Source organism: Pelophylax lessonae, assembly GCF_965119305.1.
Source record: "Pelophylax lessonae genome assembly, chromosome: 1".
NCBI classification, from domain to species: domain Eukaryota; kingdom Metazoa; phylum Chordata; class Amphibia; order Anura; family Ranidae; genus Pelophylax; species Pelophylax lessonae.
The window spans coordinates 23,973,718-23,988,538 of record NC_138768.1 but is presented as its reverse complement, the minus strand read 5'-3'; the positions used below and the strand labels follow the sequence as shown (position 1 = coordinate 23,988,538).

The 14,821-nt window shown below is 42.8% G+C and overlaps 1 protein-coding gene across 1 annotated transcript in view; it reads right to left on the bottom strand.

Moving 5' to 3' along the window:
- The window catches only part of LOC309565000 (vomeronasal type-2 receptor 26-like), a gene marked incomplete at its 3' end in the record, with an annotated part of 98,297 nt that overhangs the window by 22,279 nt on the left and 61,197 nt on the right, over nt 1-14,821 (bottom strand). Inside the window, exon 2 of the mRNA XM_082269733.1 lies at nt 12,942-13,169. Coding sequence (XP_082125859.1) covers nt 12,942-13,118 — 177 coding nt within the window. The 5' untranslated portion in view covers nt 13,119-13,169. The remainder of the gene's footprint in view (nt 1-12,941; nt 13,170-14,821) is intronic.

Here is a 14,821-nt window from a genome sequence, read left to right as displayed (position 1 = left end):
GCCGAGACCGGGGCCTCAATTTGCGGAGGGGCCGGCGGAGGTCGGGACGCGGCCTTCTCGAGGAACCGCTCCATTCGGCCAGACTTTGAACAGCACCGCCGGGTCCCTGGGTGTCGATGGACCTCCGGAGGGGGGTTCGAGGCTGATCCTGGGCTGTGGGCAGGTTTTTTAAGCCGGTTTTGGAGGGCACGCCGCGGGAGCTGGAGAGCGCTCACCTACTCCATGCGGCGCCGGAACCGGAAGTACCTGGTTCATTTTAATGAACGTGAGCTTGTCCACATTGTCTCTGGACAGGCGGCTGCGCTTGTCTGTGATAACGCCCCCAGCTGTGCTAAATACACGTTCAGATAATACACTGGCTGCAGGGCACGCCAGCACCTCCAAGACATAAAGGGCAAGCTCAGGCCATGTGCCCAATTTGGAGACCCAGAAGTTGAAGGGGGCAGACCCGTCATTCACTACATGTAGGCGTGTGCACACATACTGCTCCACCATGTTGGTGAAATGCTGCCTCCTGCTAAGACGTTCCATATGAGCTGCTGGTAATGCTGTTTGTTGTGGCGTGCTGACAAAGCTTTTCCACATTTCGGCCATGCTAACCCTGCCTTCTGAGGTGCTGGCGGTGCCCTGGTTGTGTTGGCGACCTCTTCCTCCTCCTCCTCTGCCTTGGCCTTGTGCTTCCACTGTGGCCCCGCTGTCAGGTGGGAATGCCAGCAGCATCGCGTCTACCAGCGTGCGCTTGTACTCGCGCATCTTTGCGATCGCGCTCCAGTGAGTGAATTAAGGATGGTACGTTGTCCTTGTAATGGGGATCCAGCAGCGTGGCCACCCAGTAATCAGCACAAGTTAGAATGTGGGCAACTCGGCGGTCGTTGTGGAGACACTGCAGCATGTAATCGCTTATGTGTGCCAGGCTGTCCAGAGGCAACGAAAGGCTGTCCTCTGTGGGAGGTGTATCGTCTGTGTCCTCTGTATCCTCCCAGCCACGCACCAGTGATGGCCATGAGCTGGCCTGGGTGCCACCCTGCTGTGAACATGTTTCCATCTCCTCCTCATCCTCCTCATCCTCCAGAACTGTGCCCCTGCTGGACAATTGTGTCCCTGGCATTTGTGTGTGCAGGAACCCACCCTCGGAGCCCCTTGGGAATGACTGCCCTGAAAGCCTTGGAAATGTTACCTCTTCATCCTCTTCCTCCTCCTCCTCATCCTGTGCCTCATCCTCATTTCGCCCGTTATCGCACACCACCAGGCCGGGCTTGAGGCTCGCTGGCAGCAACCACTCATTTGTCTGCTGTTCCATGCTCCTCCACAACTCCTGCGCGGTGTGTGGTTTTTCCCCCAAACAGGCAATTTTTAAAACTGCCTGCTGTCGTTTACCCCTGGCCGTGCTGAAGTTGGTGGTGAAGGTGTTACGCTGACCGGATGAGGAGACGGTAGAGGATGAGGAAGCGGAGTAGGAGGAGTTAGGAACAGGAGGCAAACTGAAGCGCCCTGCAATCCTCGGTGGTGGAAGGACATGCGCCAAATTGCTATCCGCCTCAGGCCCATCCGCCACTGCATTTACCCAGTGTGCCGTTAGGGAGATATAACGCCCCTGACCGTGCTTACTGGTCCACGTATCGGTAGTTAGGTGGACCTTGGCACAGATGGCATTGCGCAGTGCACACCTGATTTTTTCTCCCACTTGGTTGTGCAGGGAAGGGATGGCTTGCCTGGAAAAGTAGTGGCGGCTGGGCACGACGTACTGTGGGACAGCCACCGACATAAGGCTTTTAAAACTGTGTGTCTCCACCAGACGGAATGACAGCATTTCAAAGGCCAAGAATTTTGAAATGCTGGCATTCAGGGCCAGGGATCGCGGGTGGGTAGGGGGGTACTTCCTCTTCCTCTCAAGTGTTTGGGAGATGGAAAGCTGAACGTTTCCACGGGACATTGTGGAGATGGTTGGTGACCCAGGTGGTGCTGTTGCTGACAGATCGTCTGTTTGCGGGGTGGCAGGTGCCGGTATCACTACAGATGTGGATGGAGAGGCCGAGACTGCAGCAGAAGAGTAAGCAGGAGGAGCCAGAGACCTTTCTTGGTTTTGAAGGTGTCTACTCCACTGCAGCTCGTGCTTTGCACTTAGATGCCTGATCATGCAGGTTGTGCTCAGGTTGAGAAGGTTTATGCCTCGCTTCAGGCTCTGATTGCACAGGGTGCAAACCACTCGTGTCCTGTCATCAGCACATTTTCTGAAGAACTTCCACGCTAGAGAACACCTTTGAGCTGGCTTTGGTGCGCTTGTTCCCTTGCTGCGTTGGGCAGTAGCAGGCGTAGTGTCTAGGGCACGGCAGCTCCGCTTCTGAACCCTGCTCCCTCTTTTGCTGTGCTGGTGGCTCTGTGCAACCACCGCCTCTTCCTCCAAACTACTCAGGTCACCTGCATGACCTTCATTCCATGTGGGGTCGAGGACCTCATCGTCCTCCACATCATCTTCCACCCAGTCTTCACCTCTGCCCTCCTTGTCGGTCTCCACAATTCTGAATGCCGCAGCAGTTGGCACCTGCGTTTCGTCATCATCGGAGACGTGCTGCGATGGTCCTTCCATGTACTCATCTTGAGAAATAAGTGGTTGGGCATCGCTGCACTCAATCTCTTCCACTTCTGGGGCAGGGCTAGGTGGATGGCCCTGGGAAACCCTGCTGACAGAGTCCTCAAAAAGAAGAAGAGACTGCTGTATGACTTGGGGCTCAGACTGCTTGCCTGATTTGCAAGGGGGTGAGGTGAAAGACGGTTGGACATTGGCTGCAGGTGCCAACTCTGACCTTTCTGCAGTAGACTGGGTGCGAGACAATGTGAAGGAACTGGACGAGGGGGTGGGGGTTTTTGATCTTTAAGGTGGTGTAAGTAGGTTTTACCTCCGTCCCTATATCTTGAAAAAAAGAAGGGGGTATTTTGGTGTCTCAGGCCAAAGTGGTGGGACTTTGTCGGCAAGTAATTATCAAATCAAGGTGAATAAAATTATATCTCAATTTATTATCAATATTACATAAGAGTAAATAAAGTAGTATTGTATCTCAAATATGTGAACATTGGTGTTGGGTACAGGCCCAATGTGATAAAGATGGAAAAAGGAAGGATTCTCAGTGAATCCGTGACATGTGTGATAACTTGTGACAGTTATATGGATCTTGTCTCTGTGTATCCCGTGTATAGCTCAGGAACAGGTGGTTCACAGAGTTTAATCCATAATTCTGATGCGTTCCGGCTGTATTAGCCTTTTTCAAAGGTTTCTGTCACCCAGCTGTAATGTATAATCAATAATATTTAATATTTCCGTTAATGGAAATATACATATAATTTAAGGTGTATAAAGAAAAAAAAAAAAATATAAAGTACATACTTGTATTTAAAATCTTCTTTCTGCAAACCAAAAATCCCTCTGTATCCTCTAAGCCTGCAACAAGGAGCCGTGGGGTACCATAGTCTGGAAGGATATATTTGTTTGTTGTAATATCATATATAATAATTGGGGTCATATACTACCATTATTTGCTACTCACATCCAGGTTTGGAAGTGTTCATATATGGGTATTAGGTTAATGCTCCAGTAGTGTCCTGGATCGTTCTGAAAAGGATATATATATATATATATATGTATAACACAGGATATATATATATATATATATGTATAATTACATTATATCTCCCAAGGTAGGTAATTTGTATGGGTGTCCAAGCCCAAATAAACACTTACATTTGCAGAGTTTTATGAGGACGGATTTAAAGGAAGGGAAGGTGTCTCTTCTGATGCCACAGTCAAAAATGAATTACTGCCCTTATAAGCCGTTCTGAAAAAGGTCATGGGTTATGTCCATGAGGTGTTTTTTACAGTTGTAAGTTGGTGAATAAAAGTATTTTATTGTGATTTCAAAGAGAACGTTTGTCAAAACTTACATTTTGGGGGAGGTATTGGTGAGAGGAGAAAGAGAAAGTCCTTCACTGCTGCTGGTCCGTGTCCGTCCTGTTCCCTCCTCAAGAGGGAAGTGAGGAGAGACACCGGCTCCCCGGCCTTATAAAGCCGTTCGCGCATGCACCAAAGGCGCTGCACGTAATCGGCTTCTTTCGTCAGTGACTCGGGCTCTTCGTACTGCGCATGCGCCTGGGTGATGCGCACGCAGTACGAGCCGGTCCTGACAGATCGGCCGCCGACACGGAGTGTGAGAGACCTGGAAAACAACCCAGCCGTGGCCGGCGGTTGGGGGAGAGGATCTTAAGTCCCTTTCCGTCTCAATAGTAGCCCCTGTCACAGGAAGATGGCAGGGACTTACCGTGCCGGGTGTAGGTTTAGAAGAAAACAGAGTGGTTCGCTCGTGAAGCAAGATGTACATCTTCATATTAATATGCAAAACTATTTCATATAGTAGAGAAAACAAACAATAAATAATAATTATATATATATATATATAACATTCTTGTGTCTAGTTTTAACAGCAGTAAAAGTATAGATGCCCAAGAGGGAGGATATCCCCAAGGGAGATGTTGAAGGGACATCAAAAGGGGGAGATCTAGGCAGGAGATTTAAAGGACATTAAATATGTTCTCAAAATTCTAGTATCTCGAGGCTAGATCCTATGATGTATCTAAGGTCGGGTTGGTAATGGTTTATATTTTCTTATGTTGTTAGTCTGTTTTGCCTGAGGCAAAACCTTCCAGAAATGGTCTGAAACTTTCTGTTTCGTTTAGCCCTGGATATTTGGTGGCATTCAGACGCCTAATCCATCGCATCTTCATTTGCAGAAGTTTCTTGTTCCAATCACCCCCACGTTGCGGTATGTGCATTCTCTCTATGGCAATGAATGTTACTTTCGGCATTTTGTTGTTGTGCATATTTTTAACATGTTTGCCAAGTGGTAGATGGAAGTTGCATATTTCCATGCTTTGGATATGCTTATTAATTATCTTGCCCATTTCCTGTTTCGTCTTGCCAACGTAAAATGACCCACATTCGCACCTCATAAGGTACACGACTCCTCTCGTCCTGCAATTAACATAGTGACGTGGTCTAAAATGTTCGCCATTTGGGAGGATGGTATCTGTGCATTTTTTGATGACACTGCACTGTGCGCAAGTGCCACAAGGGTATGTACCTTTATCCTTACATGGATCCTTCCTTTTTTCCTTAAATTCCCTATGTATTAAGTTTTGTTTGAGGGAGCCGGCCTTTTTATAGGTGACTAGTGGGCTGTCTGATACGAATGGTTTCACCACAGGGTCTTCACTTAGTATGGTCCAATGTTTCTGGGGGATTTCTTTCTATTTTGTAATGTTCATTTGTAAATCGTAGGATGATACGACTTTTTAAATCCTTCCTTTTTCCATCTTTATCACATTGGGCCTGTACCCAACACCAATGTTCACATATTTGAGATACAATACTACTTTATTTACTCTTATGTAATATTGATAATAAATTGAGATATCATTTTATTCACCTTGATTTGATAATTACTTGCCGACAAAGTCCCACCACTTTGGCCTGAGACACCAAAAAACCCCCTTCTTTATGTGAAGGAACTGGAGGCACTGTCAGCAACCCAATCTACTTCTTCTGGCCTCATCACTTCTAGAGGCGTATGATGCCCTACCAAATACTGCTGCAGGTTCTGTCGCCTACTCTGTCGCCCCTATTTGACGTTTCCTCATATTTCTGTAATTTATGATCTTGCCCTAGAAAGGTGTTTATTAAATAGCGGAACAAAACAACAACAGTATCGCACGGGTGTATCTCACAGTCAAATATGCAAACTATGCCGCAATTTAATTTTTTTTACCCCAAAAGGGTGTATATTGAATAGCGGAATAGAAAAAAGAATAAAAAATGGTGTATCTCACACGTACAAACACAGACTAGGCCCCAATTAAAATTTTTTGTACCCTAAAGGGAGGATGAGGAAGAGGAGTAGGAGGAGTTGGGAACAGGAGGCAAACTGAAGCGCCCTGCAATCCTTGGCGGTGGAAGGAGATGTGCCAAACAAATTTAAAAGGTGTATCTCACACGTACCGATACAGACTATGCCGTAATTTAATTTTTTACACTCCAAAAGGGTGTATATTGAATAGCGGAATAGGAAAAATTTTATAATACGGTGTATCTCACACGTACAAACACAGACTAGGCCCCGATTAAAATTTTTTGTACCCTAAAGGCAGGATGAGGAAGAGGAGTAGGAGGAGTTGGGAACAGGAGGCAAACTGAAGCTCCCTGCAATCCTCAGCGGTGGAAGGAGTTGCGCCAAACAAATTTAAAAAGGTGTATCTCACATGTACCGATACAGACTATGCCATAATTTAATTTTTTACACTCAAACAGGGTGTATATTGAATAGTGGAATAGGAAAAATTTTACAAAACGGTGGTGTATCTCACACGTACAAACCCAGACTGGGCCCCGATTACTATTTTTTGTACCCCCAAAGGCAGGATGAGGAGTAGGAGGAGTTCGGAACAGGCAGGAGGCACACTGAAGCACCCTGCAATCCACGGCGGTATGAGATGCGCCCCAAAAATTGGAAAGGTGTATCTCACACGTACTGACACAGACTATCTCACAATTTAATTGTTTTTACCCCAAGGGTGTAGATTGAATAGCGCAATAGAAAATATGATATCAAAAGGTGTATGTATCTCACACGTACCGACACAGACTATCCCGCAATTTAATTGTTTTTACCCCAAAGGTGTAGATTAGCGGAATAGAAAATATTATCAAAAGGTGTATGTATCTCACACGTACAGAACCAGACTAGGCCCCGATTACTATTTTTTGTACCCCCAAAGGCAGGATGAGGAGTAGGAGGAGTTCGGAACAGGCAGGAGGCACACTGAAGCACCCTGCAATCCTCGGCGGTATGAGATGCGCCCCAAAAATTGGAAAGGTGTATCTCACACGTACCGACACAGACTATCCCGCAATTTAATTGTTTTTACCCCAAAGGTGTAGATTGAATAGCTGAATAGAAAATATTATCAAAAGGTGTATGTATCTCACACGTAGAGACCCAGACTAGGCCCAAATTACTATTTGTTGTACCCCCAAAGGCAGGATGAGGAGTAGGAGGAGTTCGGAACAGGCAGGAGGCACAGTGAAGCACCCTCAAATCCTCGGCAATATGAGATGAGCCCCAAAAATTGGAAAGGTATATCTCACACGTACCGATACAGACTATCCCGCAATTTAATTGTTTTTACCCAAAGGTGTAGATTGAATAGCGGAATAGAAAATATGATATAAAATTGGTGATTTATCAATAGCACATGTGAACAGCAGTGTCTTATATCAGTCAGCTCTGCTGCAGGCTATGGAGGGGGAAAAAAAAGAAAATTCCCCTTTTAAGTTTGTCATTTTTAACTAGATTAGTACAGACTATGCCATAATTTAATTTTTTTTGAATAGTGGAATAGAAAAAAGTGTATAACTTTTGAAATCACTCAATAATAGCACATGTGAACACAGCAGTGTATTATCACAGTCAGCACAGCAGCACTGAAGGAAAAACACTGCACACAACTGACTGATAAAAAAGACTTTTCTCCCTCCTCCTCAGCGGGCAAAAAGATTGTGTTCACACCACCCCACACACAGCAAAATCGATGTGGACCACTGACACCTGCCTATCTCCAGACTCTCCCTAAAAGGATCGATAAGATCGGTCACTGCCGGCACTGCAAACCCCCCCACCCCCACACAGCAAAATCGATTGTAGAACACTGACCCTAAATATCTCCAGCCTCTCTCTAAAAGGATTGATAAGATCGGTCACTGCCGGCACTGCAAACCCCCCCCCCACACAGCAAAATCGATTGTAGAACACTGACCCTAAATATCTCCAGCCTCTCCCTAAAATGCCTTAATATCTCGCCCTGCCTGCAGCACTCCGACCTGTCCCTCAATTCTTTTCGGACACAATATGATTTTTGCCTGTCTGTCCCTAATCAGCAGCCAGCACGTATGATGTGTGCTCTCTCCCTAATCTACAGCAGAATGACGCAGCGGCGCTCCGTCTCGAACTTATAAAGACTTGGTCACATGCTTCAGATGGCCAATAACAGCTACTAATACATTTGTAGGCATGGCTGGGATGGCTTAAGGCACACCAGTTAAACGCTTGTTGATTGGCTGTTGAAAGCCCGCCATTAAAAGCGCGCCAATACATACAAACCCGGAAATAAAATGACCGAACACTGATTTTTACCCAAACATACAGTAAAGTTTTCGGGTCCGTGTTCGGGTAACAAAAATCCAATTATTCGGTACGACCACGAATAATACAGTCTGTGTTCGCTCAACACTACTCGAAACCCATACTTGAGTAAAAGTACAAGTGCTCAAAAAGTGACTTGAGTAGAAGTGGAAGTGCTCGATCAAAAAGTGACTTGAGTAGAAGTACTAAAGTATTCAACATTTTTTGTACTTAAGTATTGCAAGTAGTTTTTTAAAAATTTTGCTACTCAAGTACTGAAAGTAAAAGTACAAGTACTGTGTTATGTAGTTATTAAAGAAAGAAGTCAAAAGTTTGAACATCATATTGTTTTTTATTATTTCAAATGCAGCTTTTATTTATACATACAGTAGCATTTATTTTCGTATGCGCTGATAATACACATGTTTTGAGCTTCATGAAACCTGTCATCTACTGTTCTGGCAGTGGTAATTTTTATAATAGTAACGAGTATCTAAAAAAAAAAAAAAAAAATTGGAGTAGAAGTATTGAAATCATTGAAAAAATGTAGTGAAGTAAAAGTGGAAGTAGGAGAAAAAAATTCTACTCTAGGAAAGTACAGATACCGCGTTTCGGTACTTAAGTACAGTAGTGAAGTAGTTCTACTTAGTTACTATACATCTCTGACACCCAGCTACTTCCCACCTCGTCAACCGAACCTCTTCCTTTGGTCTACACAATAAACACAAACGTCTGCACTCTATGCAACTTCCCAAACACCCATTTTACTCTTCCTGGCCCTGACCTTATCAGTTTCTTACTCTCCATATTTAACCCTCTATCTGTCCTACCAACAAACCTATAGAAATCTTCACCACTTTAGCCCTTCTCTTCTCTACTCTATAAAAGACCACCTTTATGACTAAATCTCCCCCCTATCTTGCCCTGACCTTGTCACTTCTGTCTACAACAGCTCACTCCCCCCCATCCCTGGAAACATTACAATATTGGGAAACAGAAGACAGCAAACATTTCAAAAGGCATTGTCAAGCTCTTTTTTTTTCTACAAACTATTTTATTGAGATTTTAGAAAAGACGAACAACATACAGTATACATAGAAGGAGGGTTGGGGAGAGGGAAATTAACAACCCCGCATGCCTATTGGTATATGACTGCCCAAACAATCATATATAAGGATATATCCATTTCCAAAGTAAGATAACCACTTCAAATGTGTAAACTGGCTAAGTACTGTAGCAGCAGTCCCTGTGGTATGACAGTTCAAGTGTTCAAATGTGGAAATGATGGTGGATTTCTCAGAAGATGTAAGCACAGTATCAATATAGATCTGCCATTTGACCTGGAAGCTTTTCTGTGAGGAGTTGGGGGACAATTGCAGATCAGGCCTTTCTCTGAAGAGTAAGATGGTTAGGTATTTTTTAATATTGACTACTGTGGGAGGAGAAGAAGAAAGCCAGTGCCTAAGGATCATCCTTCTGGCTATAAACATACAAGTCAATGTCCATTGTGAACTGGAGCAAGGGCTCATAGCAGGTAAACTTTGTGAAGAAGTCACCGTATCCCACACCAAATAGCACTATCAGTGGGTCCTTTTGAATGCAGCTGTTTTTTACACCCTGAATGAAGGAAGATGCCTGGTTCCAAAAGGTGAAAATTAGCGGGCAAGTCCAGAGGTGGTGGAAGAGGGTTGAGTAGGTAGTATGGCACAGCAGACAGAGGTGTTGGAGGTTGGAGTCTGTTGCGGAGTGAAAGGGAACGTAAGCCCTGTGCATAATTTTGAACTGCATCATCTCTCAGGACTCTGTCTTTATGATCACCATGACTTTATTATATTCCTCAAGAATGTGATCCACAATGTCTGCAGTAGGGATGTCTTTACTAAAGGAGGTTACCATCACATGGTTGAGGGATTTAGACAATTGTGTGTTTATTGGACGATACATATCCAATATTGAGTATCGCTGACCATTGACTAAAGTGTCCAGAAAGGAAGTCCAGAATCTCTTGGACTTGATAGGACATATGCTTGATACGTAGTCTGCTAACTACTGAGTGTAGAAAGTGTGATGTACTGGCAGGTGATATTTCTCAGTCAATGTAGAAAATTGTTGAAGGACCCACCAAAGGTAAAATCGTAAAGGGATTCAAACTTGATTAGCCCTTTAAAAAAACACAGTCTGAAGGCTTCATGTTGCGTAGCTTGCGGGAACAGCAGGTTACCATTGATAGGTAAGTGGTTGGAGATGAATGGGGAGAGATCCAGTAATTTCCTGACTTCACTCCATGCGATGATGGTAAAAACATCCAAGTTGATTAAGAAATCAAACAAATATCCAAACAAGAATTTGAATCCCAATATTACAACTTTTGTTAAATTGGTAACCAAAGAATTTGAAAGTCTCAAAATGTATTCACCATCAGCTCCTAACATCACTGCCAAACAAAGGCAGGCTATTAGGAGTTTGGCGGATAATCACTCCATTGTTATAAAACCAGCAGACAAGGGTGGGAATGTCGTCCTGATGGACAATACCATGTATGTTGAGATGTGCCTAAAGATTCTAAATAATCAGCATTGGTATAGACGCATTACAGCTGATATAGTACTGAAATATCAAAGAGAATTCTATGAGCTAATAGATCTAGGGTACCTTAATGGCACAATCTTAAAACAGACATGGGAGTTCATCAGGACGGCATTCCCCATCACCCCCACCTTTTATTCGCTCCCCAAAATTCACAAAAATGCCTCCAACCCATCGGGGAGACCAATTATATTGGGTCGAGGGTCCATTACAGAAGATTCCAGTAAATTGATAGACAAATATCTAAGACCATATGTATTATGCCTACCCTCTTACATTAGCGATGCCATACATCTTTTACAAATAATCAAGGACATGACTATCCCTGTTGCATCTTTCTTAGTCACAATTGATGTAGAGGCTCTCTACAGCTCAATCCCTCATGATCGGAGATTGCAGTGGTGAAACATATACTTTCACAACAAAGCACTCATGATGAAGCCTATAGTGAATTTATTCTATCTCTTTTGGAATTTATCTTGTCACACAACATACTCACCTGTAATGGCTCCCACTACCTCCAGGTACAGGGGGTAGCGATGGGCACATGTTGTGCTCCATCATATGCCAACCTGTACCTGAAGGAGTGGGAGCACTACTTCCTTTCAGAGGAATCTCTTTCAATTTATAGAGGCCACATTTTAATGTGGTACCGCTACATTAACAATATTTTTGTGTTATGGGAGGGTCCTCTTGACCTCCTTAATAAATGTCTGGAAAGGATGAATAAAAATGATTTTAATCTTTAATTCACTATGAGTGCTAACGCTGGTCGTGTATCATTCCTTGATGTGGAAATATACAGGGGCGAGGATGGTACTCTCAGCAGCAGCCTGTTCAGAATGTCCACGGCATGCAATGCTATTTTGCATGCATCCAGTTTTCATCCAAAATCTCTAGTACAATAAATTCCTTAAGTCAATATTTGCGTATCAAATGTAATTGTACTGATGTTGAGATTTTTGAAGTGGCTGCCGCTGGACTTCAGGACAGGCTTCTGTGGGGAGGCTACTCCAAAACTATTCTAAAAAAAAGCTTACAGAAAGGCGTGTGATAAAGATAGGCAGCAATTACTATTTCCCTCTCCTCGTAAAGGGGATAATATTATGAGAATCATTACTAGATTCTCAGAACAACACCTAACTATTAAAAAGATCGTAAGTAAATACTGCCATCTCACCATATTGGCAATGGACCCTATCTTGGGTTTTCATGTCCCTAAAACTCCTCAATTTACCTTTAGAAAAGTACCAGCTCTTAAGGATAAATTGGTACAAAGTGAATACAGAGGGGAAAATGTTGAGGATCCTTGCAAATACAAGGGTACATTTATGTGTGGCAGCTGCAATTACTGCAGATACATGTATACTAAAAAACATCAAATACTCCCCAATGGCCAGAAATTTGTAGCAAAACATCTTGCGAATTGTCACACATTTGGGGTAGTATATCTACTCCTTTGTGATTGTGGATGTTTTTATATAGGGAAAACAAAATTAAAGTTCTGGAAGAGAGCTTACCATCACATCAAAAGTATGAAAACCTGTAATTCTGAACTTCCCTTAGGCCGCCACACTGCCCTTGTCCACGAAGGCAAATTTCCCAACATTTAGTTCCTGATTTTAGATCGTATTCACCCCAATCCTAGAGGGGGGGGGATTGGAATGAAACTCTCCTACAAATGGGGCTTAGATGGATATACGCCTGCAAGGTCACACAGCCCCCTGGCCTCAATGAGATGGTCTCTTTCCGTCCATTTCTTGAGGGTTTCTCTTCAGGGGGTATGGAGAAATAAGCCTCTCACCCCCTTTCATGTACAAATGAATTATTATTGGGAGCTGTTTACATGCTTGTTGGGAATTTTCATTAAAATAGTAGCAATGGCTGCAGTTTCTTACCTTGTTCCTATTATAGTTTGATCTATTATTTGGATAGTTTCATATGAAGGATATTTTAGTTCTGAAATCATCAATTTTTAATGTTTCTTCTGTATTACATTCTGCTGTCATCGCCTTGCATATACACTAATGTTCGCAGCCAGTCTGGGATTCCCAATCTGACGGATCACATAGAGTATACAACATATCAATGCCTATATAGGGCTTATATATATATCTCTTATATGTAACTCACCTTGTCTCCTTTCCATGTTATTCGCTCTGATTGTAGTGTAAGTTGCTGATCCTCTGAAAGGGACCCGTCAAAGTGGCCCACGTGCGCCCAATAGGTCTTATTTTCACCTTCAGTTCTTGTAATCCAATTTACAATTTCCAGTGGGCTGGGCAGTTCTCCTTTATCATTAAAAATCATGACCCTGCCATTCGGATCCTTGTACTGGACTTTTTTTACATAGCGGGACAGCTTAAAAAATTACAGAAATGAAATTTTGAAATGAAAAGAATTTTTTTTTTGGGCACTCTTTAGAGCTTTGTTATAGTTGCTGGACAAGGTTTATATATAGACATAGTAATATATCTTGTACCCCCAGCAGAAACTGTGGTTGTATACATGTTTATCCCTATCAGACGTACTTTATAAATTTAGTGTAAAATGAATATTAGATGCATTTCACACAATGTACAAGGATTTAACTCACCCAACAAGAGGCGTAAAGCCTTTCATCATTATAAACGGATAGGTGCTAAAATTGTACTCATACAAGAAACCCACTTTGCAGAAGCCAATCACCCTAAATATTTTACAAATCTTACAACCAAACCTACTATACATTATTCTCTTCTAAGAGTAGAGGAGTAGCTATATTCATACATAATACATTCCCCTTTGAAGTACAAGATGTATATAAAGATAAAAACAGTAGATATATTATATTAAAAGGACAAATTTAAGGGAAGGAACTTACAATTGGAAATGTATATGCCCCCAATGGTTCCTCAATGCAGTTTTTTCAGGAATTTTTCACCACCGTGGAGAGATACCACTCCTCTCACATTCTTCTAGGAGGGGATTTCAATATGGTAGCACATACTATTTTAGATAGAAGTAACCCAACAACTATCTCCAAGACCTCCCCGAAATCCCTTGCTAGAATACTTCAAGAGTTGCAACTAATAGACACCTGGCGCACGATAAACGTAGGGGCAAAATAATACACTTTTTTCTCTAACCCCCATAACTCCTCAGCGAGAATAGACTATATTTTCTACTCCCCAATTATTCTGGCAAATTCACTCTCTGCTGATATATAACACTGCGTTTGGTCAGATCACCATATAGTATCATTCGTAACTAAATGTATTAGTATGACCCCCACGCCATTTTTTTGGAGATTAAATTAATCTCTTATCTCAGACGCAGTGGTAGAACAAGAACTCTTGGCAGCATTGAGTGAATTTTTCCTCCTTAACCAAAACCAAGATACCTCCATCGCGAACACCTGGGTTACACATAAAGCATATATGCGTGGCAATTTAATTGCCAAAGCAGTAATTAAAAATAAAGAACATACAAGAAACATATAACCTCACAAAAGAAATAGAAACCCTGCATAAAAACCCAAATGCGCTTCAGGACAATGAAATCAGATCAAATATAGACAAAAAAAGGAAGGAACTAAACAATATATTATCATATAATGCTGAGAAATCATTGAGATATTCAAAGGCCAAATTCCTCCTTCATGGCAACACTGCTTCAACTATGTTTAACTTTTCGTAAAAAAAAAAACATGTTTGCCAGGAAATTAAATCAGACGATTAAACCACCCCATGCATATAAATTGAACACTCCCTCGGGCTTCGCTACAACACACCCTAAAGAAGTTGTGAAGATATTTGAAGCTTTCTACTCTAATCTTCTCTCTCCTCCCACGGACCCATCACCACACATAACCAAAACATGGTTAAAATCCCTTCCCATCCCTAAATTAACTTCTCCACAGATTGACTTATTAAATACCCCCATTAAAGAAGAAGAAATACTACAAGGTATAAAGAACCTTAGAAACTCTTCAGCACCCCACCCTGATGGCTACACCGCTATATACTATAAAA